The sequence below is a fragment of the Lynx canadensis genome, chromosome B4, assembly GCF_007474595.2.
Source record: "Lynx canadensis isolate LIC74 chromosome B4, mLynCan4.pri.v2, whole genome shotgun sequence".
Lineage (NCBI taxonomy): Eukaryota > Metazoa > Chordata > Mammalia > Carnivora > Felidae > Lynx > Lynx canadensis.
In genome coordinates, this window is record NC_044309.1 from 137,214,255 (window position 1) to 137,234,042 (window position 19,788).

Below are 19,788 nucleotides of genomic sequence, written 5' to 3' on the forward strand. Positions count from 1 at the left end.
GGTCGTCTTGCCCATCAGGCCCCCGGTGAAGATGCCTGTGGCCATTGCGTCCTGCTCAACTTCCTGAGCCTCGCTTGCTGTTTGTGCCGGGCATGGGCGGGTGGTTCAGGGTCACTGAGAGGAGAAGAATGAGATCCTTGCCCCAGAGGAGTTTTTAATTCACCAGGAGGCAGACGAGCCTAGCTTTGGAGGCTGTCGAAACCAAACCTGGTGCCTGACTTTGTCCCTCTGGCTGTGTGACCTTGAGCTGGTCAATTAACCTCTCTGAGCTGGAATTTTCTGATCTGCAAAACGGGGACCCTAATGAACTGGCCTCCCTGGGTCCTTGGGGGAATCAAGGAAGCGCCCGTGTTGTACCTGGCACATAGTAGGTGCCCAGTGAGTGTGCGGTACCAGTGGTAATGGCAGAGATGGGGGAGGAGGCACGGTGTTGAGGGACATCCCAACAGAACTGGGTGATGTCTGGAGGCGAGCAGGTGACAGGGCGAAACAGAGAAGGGCCAGAGCCTAGAGGGGTCAGAGCCCAGACCAAGGAGCAGTGAAATGAGAGGTTGGCAGGGAAACATCAGGGATTTTGAGTGACACTCCTTCAAAGTGTGGAGCTGGCCACCCACTGGTGTTGGGTGAGTGAGGTGTGTTCCAGGTGGGGACGAGGACACCTTAGCATTTATGTCCACGTCACTGTTAGGTGACCTAACTCCATTTGGTTCCTTCCTTGTGTAATTATGTTTGGAATCCAACCTGTAGCTGCTGATGTGACAGTTCGGTGGCAGAGTACCCACGGCAAACGGTTTAAAGACAGTGGTGAATGGGGATGGTTGAGGAACAGAAGTAGGGAATTCTCTGGCTGCCTTCCGTGCACCAGGCGCCCACAAGAACCCTGTGATTTGGTAGTCCGTGCCCCATTTCACAGATTGGGACACAGACCTGGGTGCAGATGGCTTCAAGAATTTGCCCAGGGATGGTGAGCTGCAGAGTGAGGCCCGGGGCTCAAACCCAGCTCTGCCTGATGCTGAACCCTTCCTTCCCTCTGCACTGCCCCACCCCAAAGGAGCATGATAAATACAGCGGCCGGCATTCTCCCTCAGGTCCCTCTGACTTTAAGCTGCAGCTCTCAGCTCATCCCCAGCTCACTACCTCAGCCTTCACCAGAAGCCCATGAACTTTGGCCAGTTGGCTCAGCTCTAGCAGGTCACCCATCGGCCGCAGGTGCTGGCTGCAAACATGTCCCTGGTCACCGTGCTCCAGCCACATGGTTGGTGGGGCTGGGTGTTTCTTGGGACGGCAACCCGCTGGGATTGCCCAAGAATGCCTTCCCCCCTGATCCAGCTCCTCTCCTTTGGCTGTTCTGGCCTACGCCAATGCTCAGGACTTGAGGAATAAACGTTTATGAACAAAGGTGTTCAACCCAGAGCTGTTCGTTCCTGAGTATAAAATACCGGAAGTGAGAGAGGGGGAACGGGTTGGGAAAGTTGCCTTTTCTGCTCTACAGCGTGATGCCGTGTGGCCTGCAATGATGGCATAGAAAGAGGGCTTGAGGGGTCGAGGGGGAGAGAGATGCTGAATGCAAAGAGGCTTACTTGGTGTCAGGCTGGTTATTACGATGGGGGCCGTGATGCCCTGCCCGGTCTGTTCCCCGTGCCTCTGCCTCATCACTGTCCGGCTGGCTGTGGACCCTGGCGGGCTCTCCACCGCTAATCTGATGGGGCCGTGCGCGAGGCTGATGGGGTGCCTCACGCCCAAGGGGGATGAGCTGGCCCCAGATGGCCGTGGGGCTCCCACCTGGCTGCCTGCTCATTCCCCCCCCCCCGTCCCCCAAACCCGGGACCCAGCCCCCAGAAGGCTCTGCTTTGCACAAGTCCCAGCCTTGTGGCTGCTTCAAGCATTCCAGGGACATTTCAGATTTCTGAACGGAGCGGAGGACTTAACATTTTATTGTCCTGCTGAGAATAAGGTTCAAAGCGCTCAGGTTCCCCAGGGAGAATCATTTCCAAATGTTTCCACAGCCCCGGGCACAAAGTTCTCGCCCTGCTGAGCTGGCTGTGGGAGTCTAAGCTTTAACTGGGCTTGCCTTTCTCAGAGTCCGAGGGAGGCCTTGGGGCCACTGCTCATCCCTGGGGGCTTCCACACACCCACACAGGGCCGTGGTTCCCCATTTCTCATGGGCCATGGCAAGCATACCCCCTTTGTTTCTTTAACACATAATCAAGCGGCGTCTGGGTGGCTCGGTCGGTTAAGTTTCTGACTTCGGTTCAGGTCATGATCTCACAGCTCATGGATTCGAGCCCCATGTCAGGCTCTGTGCTGACAGCTCAGGGCCTGGAGCCTGCTTTGGATTCTGTCTCTCTCTCTCTCTCTGCCCCTACCCGACTCGTGCTCTGTCTCTATCTCTCTCTCTCTCTCTCTCTCTCTCTCTCAAAAATAAATGTTAAAAAAAATGAAAACACATAATCAAGCGCTGTTTTCTGAGAGCTCACTGTGTGCTCAGACCTTTCTAAGCGCACTCGCTCAGCATCTCTGCAAAGGTTATTTTGAGCCCCGTTTTCACCGTTGGAGCTTTGGCTCAGAGAGGGGAAGCCACCTGCCTGGGGTCACAGAGCAAGAAAGGGCTGGAGCCGGGATTGGAGCTGTGACCCCAGAGCGCATGCTTTTTCCGCTCGGCCCTGTAGCTGCTGCTTGCCAGCTTTGTGCCGAGGAACGTGAGGAAAAGGGATGGCCCAGCTTGTAAGACCTCTGCGGCTGGGAGGGCAAGGCCATCGGAAATGTTGGAACAGTGAGGTGTGCTCCCCGGACAGGGGGTGGGCTGTGAGCAGGGGGGCACCCAGGCCAGGCTGGGTGGATTGTCACTCTCACCCAAACCACCTTGGCCCCCCCCCCCCCCCCCGCCCCCGCTGGCCCCGTGGGGGTGGGGCCGGGACGGGTACCTCCCTCATTGCAGAGAGCAGCCCAGGGGTCCCCGGAAGCCCCGGCGGAGGGGTAGCCCTGACTCGGTTCCAGGCGACACCCCTAGTCCTCCTGGCCACGGGAAAGGGCCGGCCGTGCACTAACTCTCCCGGGATCTTTCTGGAAGGGCTACTCTTGGTGCTCGACGGCAGTGTCTCTGCCGGCCTGAAGGGCCTTCAAGGGCAGCATGTGCCCCGCCCGGTCTGACTGCACAGGTGTTTGTGCTGGTTGACGGCCGGTTGTCAAAGCTGGTGTTTTAGGAACTCTCGGCCTCGTGCGAAGCCCAAGAGTGAGCCTCCCTTCTGGGGCCGCCCCGAGGGCCCGGCCTTGGAAGAATAATGGACTCCAACGGGACACCCATGGCTGCTGGCGCCTCGAAACGCTGCCAGGCCCGGTGGGATTTACCCCGTTGGGTGCTGGAAAGCCATCAGTGAGAAAACGTGGGGTTTCGTAAAGCCAGTTTCGCAACGTCCTGCACAGCGTCATCCTGCACTCAGGCCGCAGAGGCTTTTGGTGCTAATGCTCCCGGCCACGCGAGTCCTCTAGGCTGAGGGCATCTCGGTACCAAGCTGTTCCTGCCTTGGGGGGGGGGGGTCCTCTCCTTCCCCCGAGGCACGAGGCTCATTGGGGCAGCCGTCTGGGGTGAGGCCGAGAGCCAGGCTGGGGACCGGAGGGCCGTCGTCCAGCTGTGAGGGCATGCGTGGGCCGGCTGCTGAACCTCCTGTCCTTGGGGAGCCCTCCTCCTGTCCTTCGGGTGAGCGGAGACGCCCGTCTCGTGCAGATCAAGGGCAGGAGCGGTCAGCCGCTGTATCACGAGGACTGCCACCCCGCCAACAAGTTGCTGCAGAAATTAACCGAGAGCGCCCGGACGTGGCTCCCAGAAGCTGGCCTAGAAATGTTGGCTCTTTTCTTCTCACCCGGGTGGGCTCGTGGCGTGGGGGGCCCCCGTCTCCGTTCTGCCCTCCGGGTCTGTATATGCCACAGTCCTCCCTGGAGTCTGCCCTCCGCTCAGCAGGGGAGGCTCCCTGGGTTGTCTCATCAGCGTTGCCGGGAGCCTCCAGGCCGCCCCCATTTCTGACCCTCTAAGAGTCTGGTTTCCGGTGCCTGGACACCCTTGCTGCCGGGCTGCCCGGCGCGTGCTCACGTCCCTGCCTTGGTTGCCCTCCCGACCTGTCTGGGCAGGGTCCCCATCCGAGTTTCTGTTGTGTGGCCGGAGCAGGGATTCAGCCCAAGTGGGTGTGGATCCCGGGTGCTGAGCCGCAGCCCCGTCAGAACTGGATGCGGAAGGTACCGGTTAAGGTACTGGTTAAGGTACTGGTTGAGGCGTTAGGCTTTCCCAGGAAGGAGACGGCGTGGATTCCAGCCCAGGACCCAGTGGGTTCAAAGTTCACGCTGTGGAGCGTCCGAGGATGTGTGCGGGCCCGTCCGGTCCGGCCTCACCTGCTGTGGATGCCTGAGGAAGTGGGGTAGGGGCTCCTGTCCAAGGGGACCTCGCGTGAGTGAGTGGTGAGCCGGCCCCCTCACCAGGCGCCCTGCTCTCTTCCCGCACAGTGGCCGCAGACACCCTCATGGAGGCTTGCTGTGCAGACGGACATCAGATGGCCACACAGCACAGGGACTGCTCACTGCCTTATGCCTCGGAATCCAAGGAATGCAGGTACGTTTGCCAGTGACGGCCGTTTTACCAGAACGGTGTTCCTCTCGCAGGAAGCCGGCTGTGCCGGGACCCCTGGCAGAGTCCGGCGTGCAGGCCCAGATCTGCCCAGGCTGTGGGGGGCGTGGCGGATGACCCCCGCCTCCTTCCTCTGTGCTCCCACGTCCCTGCACGGGACGGGGCTCCCCCTTCCTGGGGCGGCCCGGGCGTCTCTCCCCTTCGCTGGGCTGCAGAGCAAAGAGAGCTTCGCCGGGGTGGCTGTTCTCTCTGCCACCGCTGGGCGCCGTGGCCAAGTCAGTCTCCTCCTAACAAAAAGGGGTCTGTTTGGGGGGGGGGGGGGAGGGGCGGTCGGATGAGATCACGTGACTGGCGAGTCACAGCGTGGCCTGCCTTCAGACCCCGACAGCGCGCGTGAGCCCGTCCAGAGCGCAGCGTTCCCGCAGACGGTTGTTCCCCTACGCAGTAGCCAAAACCTGGACGAACTGTGCTTTTTTTCCCTAAATTAACCCAAGCTCCCTCGAAGGTTTGGCAGGCGTTAAGCGTCGAGTAAACCATGAAGGTCTGGAATGTCGATCGTCACCGGAAAGGTAACAGTAAGAGTAGGGGCCCGTACAGAGCTGCTTGCTCCCTGCTGTGTGTGATGAACGTTTTCCTCACGTAACCCCGCTGTTAATCCCGGCTTACAGCCCAGGAACCTGAGCTCTGCCCCCTGCGCACAGCCGGTGGGTGACGGCGTTGGGATTCGAACCCCGATCGGCTCGCCCGGGGAGCAGATGTCAGGGAGGCGAGGCCCCGAGAGCGTTCCCTCCTTGTGACAGCCGTGCGTTTCCTCCGTGCGGCCCTCGGAGCCGCGGGGGGCTGGGTGGAGAGCGGCCAAGGAGGGCGCAGTGAAGTTTCCTTCCCTCGTTCTGGACTTCTTCATCTCAGCTGGCAACGGGCATAACGCGATCGGCCAGCGTCGCCGGGCGACGTAAATCTCGATTTGGGAAAATGCTTGAAAGGTCCAGAGCGTCGTGGACCAAACAGAGGGAGAGAAAACAGGACGGTCGGTTGTTTGACTTGACGGGGAGGGGGGAGGCCACGCACTCAGAATTTGCGGGGCGTCTGATGGGCGAGAGCTGGGAGTTTGGCTCCCGAGCGTGGCTCGGAGGGGCCGAGGCAGAGCCGGGCGGTCAGCACCGAGCGCTGTGTTTGGGGACCGAGCCAGCGAGGAGCAGCCTGGCCCTGGGAAGCTGGGTGGCCTGGGCTGGATTTCTGGCTGCGTAACCTGAGCCAGCACAGAGCCTCGGTTTCCCCAAGTGCAAAAGGAGGGTTGTGACACCATGCTTTTGGGGCCGGGACGATGACAGGAGGAGGAGGGAAGACGCCAGCCCCACAAAGCCAGGCAGTGTGAGTGTTGCAGTCTGCCCGGGCCGCTGTGACGAACACCACACGCTGTGGGGCTTGAACAACCCACATTTATGGTCTCACAGCTCCGGAGGCCGGAAGGCCGGGGTCACGGCGTGGGCAGGGCGGTCTCCTCCCGGGGCCTCTCTCGTGGGCCTGCAGACGGCCGTCCTCCTCTGCGTCCCCACACGGTCGTCCCTCTGTGCGTGTCGGTGTCCTAACCTCCCCTTCTTAGCAGGACCTAAGTCATAGTGGGTCAGGGCCACCCGGATCACCTAACTTTGTCTTTCTCACCTCCGTAAAGGCCCTGTCTCCAAATACAATATCACGTTTGAGATACTGGGGGTGAGGACGTCAATGTGGAATTTGGGGGGACACAGTTCCATGCGTAACAGGGAGCCTCTATTATCAATACTTACTGAAATCACAGACGTTAAAGTAGGGCATCAGCCGAACCTCTCGGTGTACAGATGGAGAGACAGGTCAGAGAAACTCAGAAGCTGGGGGCCCCTACTTGTGAATTTGGATCTCAGTCACTGCTCCGTTTATGAGTGACTTCTAGCCACCAAAGTCTTTATTAAAGTTCTGGAGTTATCTTTAATCCCCAGACTACGTGGAAAATACCTTCTTCGCTATGCAGCACGCGTTTGTTCTGTGACATCTTGGTCAAGGGTAAATTTCGAACGTGCATGTAGAGATAATCCTAAAATGCAGAGAATGTCACCTGAATGGCCGAGCGGGAATTTCTTCTCTCTGTGGGGAATGTGGCTACACGTCCGGGCTCCCTTGACCCCCGACTGCTTGCACTCACTTCATATCACAGGGGCCTACGGAAATTCTGGCCGGGTGGCGAGCGTTCGCAGATTACGACGTCCTCCCCGGCCACCGCTTACCGGTCACGGCCGGTTTCACGGAAGCTCTAGGAGGCTAATTGGCTTGTCCCAGTGAACTCACGGGCCGGGCTGTGTGTGTGTCCAGAGCCTCTTGGAGAGTACTTAGCTGTCGAGCTGAGCGGCTCTAACCGCGTCACTGTCCGCCGTCCCTCCAAGCCTCTCCTGAACATTTTCCGCTTTGCTCAGTTACCTTTGGGGTTCAAACCCCACGTAGTCTGCGGAGATCAGAGGCCGAGCCTGGGCTGGTGGCTCAAAGAGAGATGTCACTCATCTAAGAACACAATTGGGTTTTTATTCAAGAAGCAGGCACTGAGGGGCGCCTGGGTGGCTCAGTCGATTAAAGCGTCCAACTTCTGCTCAGGTCATGATCTCACAGTCCTGGGTTTGAGCCCCGCGTCGGGCTCTGTGCTGATAACTCTGTGCTTTGGATCCTCTGTCCCCCCCCCCCCCCCCCCCTCTGCCTTTCCCCTACTCACTCTCTGTCTCTCTCTCAAAAATAAATTAACACGAAAAACATTTTTTTTTTTTTTTAAAAGAAGCAGGCATTGAGTGCCACTGTGAGGGATACTCAGGAGAACGCGACCCCTCCCCAGCCGTCCATGCTTTCTGTTCCAGGGGGCGAGGACAGCAGACGACAGATAATTGTGAGCCCAAAGTCAGGTGTTCGGTGCCGGGACGGGCGTGGGCTCTGAGTGCCGGGCCTGACCAGCAGCCCATCGAGGCCTGATAGCAGGGATTTTCTCACAAACTCAATATTATCACTGACGGTGAAGGCAGGGGAGGGGGAGAGAGCAGGTCATAAATCAAATCTGGTTTAAGAGGTTCTTCTTGTTAGTAATAGTTAAAGGATGCAGGAACCAAAGATCAACGGCCGCTTGGTAACTTAGGCCTCGTATCGTTTTTCTTCTTTGGGAGTGGCATTCGACCTTCCCGGTTTTAAGTAAAATTCTCAGTTTTCATTCATCCAGCGCCTCCTCATTGCCCCTCACTGCTGCTCTGAGCTCAGGATGAGGTGGGATGTTGTAACGGGATGTTTGAGCCGGGGCTTGACGGAGGGAAGCGAGCAAGCCGGGCGGGATGTCAGATTGCTGGTCCAAGTCTAGGGCAGGGAGAGTGCAGGGCGGGGATCGGGGGGGATCTGGACGCGGGTCTCCAGCCGCCCAGCTCCGGGCCCCACCAGGGCAGAGCTTTGTAACCGTGGCCGCGGGAGCCTTTTCGGTGCGGAAGGCTGCTCTAGTCCGCCAGGCCACCCCTCCCCGCGTCCCTGAAGCCTCGGCATGGTCCTGGCACACAGTAGGGACGCAGCCAGATTTCTTTTACTTGCGGTGACATACACATAGCGTAACTTTTACCGTCTTTTTTTTTTTAAGTTTTATTTTATTTATTTTGAGGGAGAGATAGAGAGCACGAGTGAGGGAGGGGCAGAGAGAGGGAGAGGGAGAATCCCAAGCAGGCTCCACACCGTCAGCACAGAGCCCGACACGGGGCTCGAACTCACGAGCTGCGAGATCGTGACCTGACCTGAAATCAAGAGTCGGACGCTTAGCGGAGTGCGCCGCCTGGGTGCCCCCTTTGAGCATCTTAACAAATTTTAGGCGCATGGCTCCACGCACTCGCCATCCCCAAATGTTCTCCTCTTTCCAGATCGAAACTCCGTCCCCGCGCCTGGTGTATTCTCTGTCTGATTTTTGACGACTCCAGGTTCTTCATAGAAGTGGGAACAAACAGTATTTGTCCTCTTGTGCCTGGCTCATTTCCCCGAGGATCCTGTCCCCGAGGCCCGTCCGTGTCGTAGCAGGGGACAGGATCTCCTTCCCCGTTGGGGCGGAATCCCGTGTCGCTGTGCGGATGGGCCACGTTTCGTTCACCCGTCCCTCGGTGGACGCTCGGGCTGCTTCCTTCTTTGGACTGTTGTGAATGATGCTGCCGTGGACGTGACTGTGCAAACATCTCTCTGAGTGCCTGCTTTCAATTTTGGGAGGGGCGTATCCTGCTGGATCACGGGATAGTTCTGTTTTTGATTTCTCGAGGAACTACGCCTCCTGCTTTGTACGGCAGCTTTGACACCCCCATCCACAGTCCCCGGGGCCTCCGGTCCTCGTCCTGAGGCTCTCAGGCTGTTTTCTGTCCAGCCAGTATCTTTGAGCGAACGGATGGGCGGGTGCCTGTCAGGTTGCTGTTCCTGACAATTTAGTGACATGCCCAGTATTTGTAAACTCACCCGAAGCACGAATGAAACGTGTAGTATCACCAGCCTAGACAAACCCCTCCTGGAGCCCCAGATGGTTCTGGAAGCACGTGGGAAGCCAGGTGCGGAGCCCCAGCCCCGCAGGTGGAGGTAGGGGGAAGGGCGGGCGGGGGGGGGGGGGCTGCCGCTCATGGGCAGAGGAAGCCCGGCTGGCCGGCCGCAGGAGGAGGCCGGGCTGGGCCCATTCTCTCTGGACACGCGCAGGGTGGGTGGCTCCTCCTGTCCTGGCTGGCCTTGGCTGAAGCCGGGGTTATTTCGGGTCTGGTGGGAGCCGTACCTGTGACTCACACACACCTCCTGCTCACTTACCCGCCTCCGGGCCAGGCCCCACTGCCCTGAGCACATTGTGGCAGGTGAGGGTCCTTCTGCCCACCCAAGCCTTTTACGCGTGGCGTCTTCCGTCTTCTCCCTGGGGCCCCCCGCGGGGACGGGAGACGGGGACGCCGCAGCGTGGTGTCGCTGTTGCCATCGTCCTCCCTCTGTGGCCTGAGGCCAGCTACTGCACCTGTCTGGAGCTGTCTCCTCTGAGCCTGGAAAACGGGGATGAGTGCTGGGGTCCGGTGAAGGATAAGGGTGCCCGTGTTTGGGTGTTGTCACTAGGTGGGAGCTTTCTGCAGGGCGAGGCTCGGAGCCGGGAGATGAACCGGGACTCCAGCGGCACATGGGGGTCTCCTGCCTCCGCCCCCAGACCCCACCCCGCATCCAGCCTCTCTCATTCTGCACTTATTGAGCACCGGCCGTCTGCTGGCTAGTGTGTGCGTGTGTGTGTGCGGGTGGGGCTGGGTTGGAAAACGGGAGGCACCCGAAGGTGACAGAGCTCCCGTCCCCGAGGGGCTGCTGCTCCCAGGCCCTGTGGCCCCCCCCCGGCGGGCCCCTCCCCCACCGAGCCCTGGCCTCTGCCCGCAGGATGGTCCGGGAACAGTGCTGTCACAGCCAGCTGGAGGAGCTCCACTGTGCCACAGGCATCAACCTGGCCAACGAGCAGGACAGCTGCGCCATGCAGCACAGCGACAACGCCAGCCTCGAGGCCACGTTCGTGAAGGTGAGGACCCGTCCCCCGCCGGCCAGCAGCCGCTGTCCCCCAGCCGGAGGCCTGGGTGCTCTCCTGCCTGCGGCATCTGCCCGGGGCCTCCCGCCCTCGCGAGCGGCAGGGTGGGAGGAGGGAGGAGCCCAGGAGGGGGGCGGGCCCTAGGAGGGGGGAGGGGCCTCTCAGGGCCCTCCCCCGTGCCCCGCCCCCTTCGGTTTAGTCATGAACCCCGGACAGCACTGAGGAGACCGGGATGGAGGGGCCCAGGCTGGCCCTGAGGGCCTCCCATCCCAGGGCCTCTCGCAGGAGTGCAGAGATCAGAGCAGAGGCTGCCTGGGCTCACGGTCTTCAGAGCCCTCTTTGCAGCTCACGGCAGGCCCCCCACCCTGCCCAGGACGCCCCCTCAAGCTTTCCTGCCCACCAGGGAAGTAGAGCCCGCAGCTCAGAACGGGACCCCCGGGGTCTCTGAAAACACGTGACATCCCTAACTGCCCTAGAAGAGGAAAGTGAGGTTCAGAGTGGCCCACACCCCAAAGTGGCCTGGCAGGGGAGGAGTCTGTGGAGGTGGAACGGGGCGTGGGGTCCACTGGGCTCTAGGGGGGGCTGAGTTCTGAGCAGGTGACTTCACCCAGGTCGGGCCCAGTCCCCGAGGGCCTCTGTCCCTGTGAAAGATCTGCCTCTTCGCACGGGGGTGGGGGAGTTCCTGAGAGCTTTCTGGTCGGGCCTGAAAACTGTAAATGAACTAGGCTGTCCCTCCCTCACCGCGCACTGAGAGAGAAAAACAACCACAGGGAGCTTTGGACCCGGTCAGCGGGGTCCTGGGTCCTGGTCGGGGGACAGCCCCAGGAGGAAAGGGTTCCCATTCCCAGTCAGGAAGGCCAGGAAGTAACTCCGAGGAGCGTGAATCGGAACGGAATCTGGATTCTGGGGGGGGAGGGTGGGGGCTCCTTTCTGAGGGTTCTGTCTTCACACAGATTGGGGCGTGGAGTAGTTGGGAGCTCCAGAGCCCCTCCGCCCACCCTCAGCCTTCGTGGGCCTTCATGGTGGAAGCTTCTGGCGCGAGGGAGCTGGGAGGGGTGAGGGTGGGGCGGTCTGGTCGAGGGGTCCCGGGAGCCAGGAGCTCGGGCGTCCAGTGACCGCCTCCCCAGGCAGGGCAGGGGCTCTGCAGACACCGTCTGCCCAGCAGACAGCTCTGCCCTTGTCCCCAGACTAGAGAGAAGGGGGGTGGTGTGTGTGGAAAAGCCACGGAACATCCTAACGGGAGTGGGAACGGGCCACTTTGGCAGACGAGTGATTTGTGTTTCCGGGGAGGATTCGTCATGCCCTGGAAGGTGGAGGGGGCAGCCGAAGCCTCCCTCTTTCTGGCGGGGGGTGGGGGTTGTAGAACGCCCCATCAGCCTCCGCAGAAACTGGAGCCAAGCCCCACCTCCTGGCTCCTGCTGTGGACCTGTTGGAAAGTTCTGTGCCTTTCTGAGGATAATAAGGACTGGAACGGGGCTGTTCGTACATCAAGGGCCGAACGAATCCCCTGGATTCAGGTGTGGCTTTCAGGAACACCGGGGTCCGGGTGACAGGCAGCGACTCTGTCCCTCACTTGACGACTTGTCTTCAGGTGCCCGTGCTTCTCGAATGCACAGCGTGCTTCCTGCCGGGCTCTGGAGGGAAGAGACGCGTGCAGATGCATTTTCCTGGGCATCACAGAGAAACCTTCGACCGCACACGAGGAGTGGAGCCTCAGGGCGCCCTTGTGTGACCCTTAGCGGATCCCTGTCCTAGCTAATTCCTCCCGGAGATGTAGGAGCCGGGCAGGAGGGGGGACATCTGGTGTTGGGGGTGCTTTCAGAGCCAGGACCTGTGAGGTTGGGTTGGCAACGTGCTCCGGGCTTGGCTTGCCGAGCTCTACACAGTGCCAGCGTTTAGAGGAGACAGCTACGTCAGCCGGCGTCCTCGCCGCCTGGGGACACGGGGATCAGCGAGCCCGGGGGCCCTGCTCTGTTGTGCGGCATCTCCACCTGGAGTCTCTTGTGTTTGCAGAGGTGCTGCCATTGCTGCCTGCTGGGGAGGGCGGCCCAGGCCCAGGGCCAGAGCTGCGAGTACACCCTCATGGTCGGCTACCAGTGTGGGCTGGTCTTCCGGGCATGCTGTGTCAAGGGCCAGGAGACCGCAGACTTTGCCCCCGGGGACCTTGGGGACATCCAAGAAGCAGGTAATTTCCTCCGTCTTTTCCCTTTCGGGCGGCGCACCAGTCAGGGTCATCCGAAGAAATAAAGCCAACAGAATATGCGTGCATGCGTATGCAGAGAAAGAAATGTATTTTTTTTTTTAAAGATTTTTTTTTTAACGTTTATTTATTTTTGAGACAGAGAGAGACAGAGCATGAACAGGGGAAGGGCAGAGAGAGAGGGAGACACAGAACCCAAAGCAGGTTCCAGGCTCTGAGCCATCAGTTCAGAGCCCGACGCGGGGCTCGAACTCACAGACCGCGAGATCGTGACCTGAGCTGAAGTCGGACGCTTAACCAACTGAGCCACCCAGGCGCCCCAAGAAATGTATTTTGAGGAATTGGCTCACTCGGGTCTGAAATCCGCAGGGTGGGCCAGCAGGCCAGAGACCCAAGGGAGAGTTTATATTGCAGCTTCAGTCCAAATGCCGTCTGCTAGCAGAATTCCTTCTCGCTTGGAGGAGGTCAGTCTTCACCTGATTAGACGAGGCCCACCCACATTACAGAAGGCCATGTGTTTTACTCAAAGTCCGTTGATGTAAATGGTAATCTCCTCTAAATGACACTGTCACGGCAAATAGAGACCCGTGTTGGACCAAATCTCTGGGTACCGTGGCCCAACCGAGTTAACACAGAAAATTAACAATCACAGACAGAGTAAGCATGCACGTTTGCTGTTGCCTGAGCTCAGCACAGACTGACAGAGCACTGTTGGCGTTTGTCACCTCCTCTGAGAGGCCACTGCCCTGGAGTTGGGACCGAAGGCGTGGGATCTGGGATCTGACAAGTCTGGGTTCACGTCCCTGTCCTAACGTGTATTTTAGGTAAACTGATTTATCCGGACCTCAGTTCGCTCATAGGTGCAATGGGGACAATTGCGGTGTCTGGGAGGACGAGGTGTCTGGTGTGGCACCTGGCTCCACAAACGTTTATCGTCACACTTCTTCCCTGCGTTTCTAACAGCCCAGGCAGCATGGCGGGTGGCTTGCTCTCAGTTCACAGACGAGGGCCTGATGCTCAAGGCCACAAGGCCGACACACAGGGGAGGGAGAACGCCGGCCTCCCGCGCCCCGGCCTGTGCCCTTTCTCTCTCCATCTGGTGCCAGTGATGTGCAGACAAGAGGCGGGCGGGGGTACCACTCACGGCTGCCTGCCTGGGCTCTTTCGGCTAATAGATACTTTTTCAGCAAAGAGGCGAGTGACCCCCCGCCCCCAAAGCAGCCTCCAGGGAGCTCCCGGCTGTTCATTCGCCACCCTCCGTTTGTCCCAGGCCGGATGAATCCAAGCCTTGGGGCACGGCTCAGTTACACGGTTCAGGAAACTTCTTGTTTGTCTAATAATCTCTTCCACTGATGCAGGGCTTCCTGGGCCATAATGGAAATAAGCCTGGAAACTTTCAGGAGTCCGCTGGGCCCCAGGCTTGCTGTCTGACTTTGGGCTCCTTTCCTCCTGACTCGGATGCCCTACCCCCTCCCCACTGTGGCGGGTGAGGGGCGGGAAGGCCTTCGGTGAGAGGAGCTCGCACACCTGTACCTGTGGTCCCTTAGGCTGCCCGTCCCGTGGCCGTGTGACCTTGGTGGCTTCATGCTTCTGCGTCAGATGGCCCAGTCTCTCTTTGTGATTGCTCGTGGATGCCCTGGGGCTGATTTCAGATTCTCGTAAAGGAGGGTTGGAACCCCATTCTGGCTCCCTCCGTGACTCTTGGAACCAGAGATGACATTTTCACTTTAAACAAACCCAAGCTATTCGTGCTGGCGGAGCATTTCTCCCGTGTCTCTGGGAAGGATTTTTGTCGATTTACGTCTTGTTTCCATCACGCTCTCTGGGCTTTTCTGCTGCCCCAGATGTTTTCTCTCCTGTCTTTTATCCGCTTCCGTCCTTGCCCCAGACTTTCCCCAGAGTCTCTGTGAGGACTCCCTGCCCTTCCTCCTCGCGGACACAGACGTACCTTCCTCCCGTCCACTAACGCTGATCGCGGGCCTACTGTGTCCTGTCATGGGGCCACACAGAGGGCCCACAGACCACTGTTGGCCTCTAACAAAAATAAGTACAGAAGTTGAGAGGAAGCTTTTAGAAACTTTAAAGCATTCGATAGCATCACTTATGTCCATTTAATTTCTAAACGGGGGCTTCTATGTCTGTATTCTTGAGTTCTTTCTGGCAATTCGTTTATATTCCATGTTATCAAAGGATTGGCTCAAAACAAAGGAAAGAGCCCTGTCCCTTTACCACGGAGGGTTTGGGTGGAACACTACTAGGACATATATTGATTATCCCCGTTCTACAGACTGGGAGATTGAGGCTGGCGACACCCAGGTTCTGGATTCGTTTTGGGGCAGAAATGGTGGTCCGTTAGGGCCGGGCTTGTTCCCACAGAACACCACGCAGACCTTGACGGTGAAGAAATAGCTCTTCACGGGTCCTCCCAGCAGACGTCCCGGCCTGTGCCTTGGCCTGGACTGAATGCCCCCCGTGAGCAGAGAGTCCCCAGATTGCAGAGGTTCCCAGCCCCCTAACCTAGAAGAGATGATTCGCACTCGCGAGGTCTTTTTCGCAGTTCCTCGCCGAGCAAAAAGTTTGCTTAGGGACCCTTACCGTATTTTAACAGCGCTGAGAAAAGACCGCCTTTGTGCAGTTAGTGTAGGTAAATTATGCCGTATTAGATTTCATAGCGGAATTACTAAACCGTTTGGTCGTAATGATGTTTATTTTTCTGCCGTGCGTGGATTACGCACTCACTGGGGGCGGTTTAGAAGATACAGAAAGCAGAAGAAAGAGGAAATTGACATAGAGAGAAATACGGTTTCCATTAGGTCCATTTCCTCTCCTGGTTTTTTCTGCGGTCTCTTTCGGTGTCTCTTGATGTGGGAAACAAAGGCAGATAGACCTCAATTTCCTTCTAGGCTGCAGCCCCTTGGCAGATACCGGGGCAGCAGAGTAACACGTTTCTGCGGGATTCCCTGCTGTCTCAGCCCTGATGCTTTGCTGGAGGGAAAAACCATCCTGGCTTGACAACAGCTAGGCTTCCGGTGCCCTGGGAGTCTTTAGCAGTGAAAATGTCCCTGGAAACTTCCCCCGGACTTTACCTCCCCCGACCTCACAGTATATAACCAGCCTCTCCTCATGGTCCCCGGACAGCTCTTTCTGCCCACGGGTCCTGTCCCCGGGCTTTAATAAAATCGCCTTTTTGCACCAAAGACATCTTCAAGAATTCCTTGTTGGTCGTCAGCTCCGGACCCCACACCCCACTATCGCCCCAAAAACATCATCTCTCACATGGACGCACTTTGATTTTTGCTCTCCCCCCCCCACCCCGCCCAGCGCTGTAACATAATGACATAATGCTGTCGACTTGTGATTGAGTTGGGTTCCCTGTCACCCGGTCTTGAGGAAGGGTCCTCGACTTCGGAGGCCTTGGTTTTTGAGGATTTTTAGGGATCCTCCCCGCCCTTGGCTGTACGCAAGCTGAAAGGACTAACCCATTTCTTCTCTTACCCCACAACTACCAGTGGAAAACCACCCCATTCGATTAAATTAGGGTACCCCGCCGTCTCCCGTGGCCGTGTTGAATTTTCTGTTGAGTGCAGGGGCCTTGTCTAAGCCGAGTGCTCAACCCCCAGCACAGATGCTCAGACCCGTCTGCGGAATGAACCCAGTGAGTGGCTATGGATGACCGGCGGTAAACTGAGTTTTGCAGGCAAGCTGTAGAAGGACATCCATTTCCTGGGGCTGCCCTAACAAAGCACCGCAGACGGGTTGGTGGGGAGCTTCGGCAACAGAAACGTAGCGTCTCACAGTCTGGAGTCTAGACGCCACAGAGCAGGGTGTTGGCGGAGGGCTCCTTCCTTCTGAGGCTTCGGGGCAGAATCTGCTCCAGGGCGGGCCTCTCTCCCGGCCGCCCCGGTGCTCCTTGGCCAGTGCACGGATGGCTCTCTCCTGCCTGTGTCTTCACATCCTTTTTCCTCGGTGCGTGTCTGTCTCTGTGTCCAGGTTCCTCTTTTTATAAGGACACAGACCACCCTAATCCACCTTAACTCGATCCTCTGCAAAGACTCTCTTCTAAAGTAAGGTCACGTTCACAGGTACTGGAGGTTAGAGCTATAATATCTTCTGGGTGAGGTGAGGCGGGGGAGACACAATTCACGCCCTAACAAGAAGCCTTTCCCAGGTGCACCGTTTGGGGGCCGTGACTGCATTTGCTGAAATAGGGCAAGTGCTTCGGATGGCCTCAGCTCCCGCAGCACTCGGTTGAAACGCTGAGCTAATGAAACGGGCGCGATTGCCCGATGCTTACAGGGAGGTAGAGGATTCAGAGTTGCTGCTGAGACAAGACGGGACGCTGTGTTTGGATAAATGTCCAATTTGCCTCTCTTTCTCCCACAGCCAAGATTTCGGAGATTGAGGAGGAGCAGGAGGACCCGTACCTGAACGACCGCTGCAGAGGTGAGGCCCTGCTCCCTCCAGCGGGCCGTGAATCCAGCCTGCGGGGGAGTCCGCGCTCATATCCTTGGGAGTCTGACGTCCTGGGAAGAGCGCTTGGGCTGAGTCGGCTGAAGTCGCTCTGTCCTCCCTGCACTCCTGGGCCCCCTTCCTCCTTCCCTGTGGGCTGGGGCCTGATGGGCCAGGGGGAGACAGGGTGAGCTCACAGGAAGGGGCCGTGTGGGCCCTTAAAAGCTCCCAGCACAGCGTTCCCCACCAACACAGGCTCTGTGAAGGGTGAACACCACCGGAGGGAGGGCCGAGTGTTACTTGCCTTGTGTCCCGGAGCCCCAGCTGTGCCACTGGTGGCATCATTCGCAAATTCAAAGTGACTAGGGCCTGGCAGGTTTGTTTTTCACATGATAAAACTAGATTTGTCTTTCGTGGACCGTTCTGCATGTCTAGACGGGCAAGTCTGCTCCAGAGGTTCATTAGGAAGCTTGCTCTGTGGTCGGGGCGTTAATTGGGAGCCAGTGAAATCGCAGAATGATGTGGCCCGGGTACAGTGACAGGCCGCACAGAGGTGGGGTGGGAGGTGGGGGTGGGGTGGGGAGGGCATAGAGCCCAGAAAGCTCTCTGGGGGGTGTGGGAGGCCTTCCTGGGGGAGGGAAAGGCTTGTTTGCCGTGGGTGAGGGGGGGCTGGCCAAGGAAGTAACACTGGGCACGCGGTGTTGGAGACACGCAGACTCGCGCGGCTCACGGGGAGGGGTGGGCCCGGGGCTAGAGGGAGAGGCTGGAGAAGCGGGCAGGGGGCTCGCAGGGCCTGGGGAGCGGCCAGAACTGTGACAACGTTTAGCCAGCTGGTAGAGGTCTGTCCCCGTGAGATTGGCTCTCTGAGCACCCGTCGGCTGCCCTGCAGGAAGTGTGGTTGGAGGGGAGGTCCCGGAGTCGTGCAGGGGCCAGATCCCGGGGGTCTCCCTCGGGAAGGGAGGGGTGCCACGCTGGAGAGGGTGGGCTCCAACCTGGGGAGCCTGTGTCCCGTGTGTCGTCCACCCTGAGGGCGTTTGCCTGGCCCACAGGGAGCCCGAAACGCCAGAGGCTTGTGGTGGGTGTTTGGCCCCCGGTTGCCCTGATTTGCTCTGATTCCAGGTGGCGGCCCCTGCAAACAGCAGTGCCGAGACACGGGGGAGGGGGTCGTCTGCTCCTGCTTCGTGGGCTACCAGCTGCTGCCCGACAGCGTCTCCTGTGAAGGTAACCGTCACCGAGCTCCGGCCACAGCAGGGCGGCGGGGGGCCTCTGCCCCCGTCTCTGCTTGACGCTCTGCACACGTCGGGGCCCCGTTCGTAGGCAGGTGGAGTCCACGGCGCCCGGCCACGGCTCTCCTCCCGGGGCATTTACACACCGTGCTGGGAAACGGGGCTGGGTTTGGCGTCTGACCGGGCTCTGAATCCAGGATCTGAGTGGCCCTGGGCACATCCCTCAGCCTCTCTCTCCCCTCCCATTTGGGGTGGGGGAGATGGAGGACAGTGACAGCCTCTTAGAGGGGTGCTAAGGGTCATGTGACTCCAGTACAGGGCCTCGCGCTGCTTAGTGCGTTCTCAAAATGAGCGGTAGGGGGCGCCTGGGTGGCTCAGTCGGTTGAGCATCTGATTTCCGCTCAGGGCGCGATCTCGCGGTTCATGAGTTCAAGCCCCGCGTCGGGCTCTGTGCCGACAGCTCGGAGCCTGGAGCCTGCTTCGGATTCTGTGTCTCCCACTCTGTCTCTGCCCCTCCCCTGCTCATTCTCTCTCTCTCTCTCTCTCTTTCGAAAATCAAGAACACGTTAAAAAAAAAAAAAACCAAAAACCGAGCAGTCGCTCTGAAACTTAGCCGGGGAAGGAAACCATTGCTTTTGATTGGGTGGTGAGTGCCCGAGACCCCTTCAGGTGCACAGCCCGAATACACACGGGTGGGGGACTGGAGAGATGCTGGGAACCCATTTACGGTGCCTTCTGGTACATTCCTCGTGGTGAAGTGCCGGGGTCCTTTGTTCTTGCTGGTTACTCCCTCGTTGCCTCCGTCTGTCCTAGATATCAACGAATGCATCACGGGCAGCCACAATTGCCGGCTTGGGGAGTCCTGTGTCAATACAGTGGGCTCTTTCCGCTGCCAGAGAGACAGCAGCTGTGGGACTGGCTATGAGCTCACAGAGGACAATGATTGCAAAGGTATAACACTCTCCAGTCTACACACCTCAGCTCTCCAGGAATAGATAGAATGAGATAGTAAAGGCAGCACTGGACCCCACCTGTGACTGCCCGGGGCACCGACCCGTTGTGTTGTTAGTAAAGATTTACCTTCTTATCTTAACGCTGAGTTAATGACAATGGTGAGTTTGGACTTCTGAAAAGGCTCAGAGCAGGATCATTTCAAAGCAAGATGAGAAGTGAATGAACTTCAGGTGCTCACATGTGCCTTCTACAAAAAAAAAAAAAAAAAAAAAAAAAAAAAAAAAATCTGTGCGACAGCTGCCTTCCATCTGATTCCAGACTTCCTTGAAGTTCAAAGCTTACTCTCTTCCGCTGCCTAAAAACACGACATTTCTGGCTGCTGGCCTTTCCCCGCCAAGCCATAGATGTCATTTGGCAGATAAGGCTTTGATGAGGATCTATGAGAACATAGTTTTCTTCTGAGGGTTTCCAGCCCTTCAGAACGAAAAGCACCACTTGTATAAAAGTTTTGGTTGAGTTACGAGGGTAACTTTTCAAAAGCCAGGCACACCCTCCTGAGACGTCGCAGGGCCTTTGGGCAAAGCTCTGTTCGGTCCATCCTCTCAGCCTCGCTGGGTGGTTTGGACCCTGAGATCCCAGGGGCCCAGCCAGCTGAGTATACACTTTTGAACATTTGACAGCCACGAACTTCAAAGGAAGGGCAGCCAAAATGTCCGCCCATGGCAATCACCACTGTTCATATTTGGAATATCGTGACAACGTCAGAATGAATGAGTTCGTAGGCACA

The 19,788-nt window shown here is 58.3% G+C and overlaps 1 protein-coding gene across 2 annotated transcripts in view; it reads left to right on the forward strand.

The window, feature by feature from the left end:
• The window catches only part of FBLN1 (fibulin 1), an 85,332-nt gene that overhangs the window by 11,981 nt on the left and 53,563 nt on the right, over nt 1-19,788 (forward strand). For both annotated transcript variants that reach the window (XM_030320921.1, XM_030320920.1), the window contains exons 2-7: nt 4,495-4,600; nt 10,031-10,166; nt 12,186-12,357; nt 16,756-16,815; nt 17,941-18,042; nt 18,861-18,998. In XM_030320921.1, coding sequence (XP_030176781.1) covers nt 4,495-4,600; nt 10,031-10,166; nt 12,186-12,357; nt 16,756-16,815; nt 17,941-18,042; nt 18,861-18,998 — 714 coding nt within the window. The remainder of the gene's footprint in view (nt 1-4,494; nt 4,601-10,030; nt 10,167-12,185; nt 12,358-16,755; nt 16,816-17,940; nt 18,043-18,860; nt 18,999-19,788) is intronic.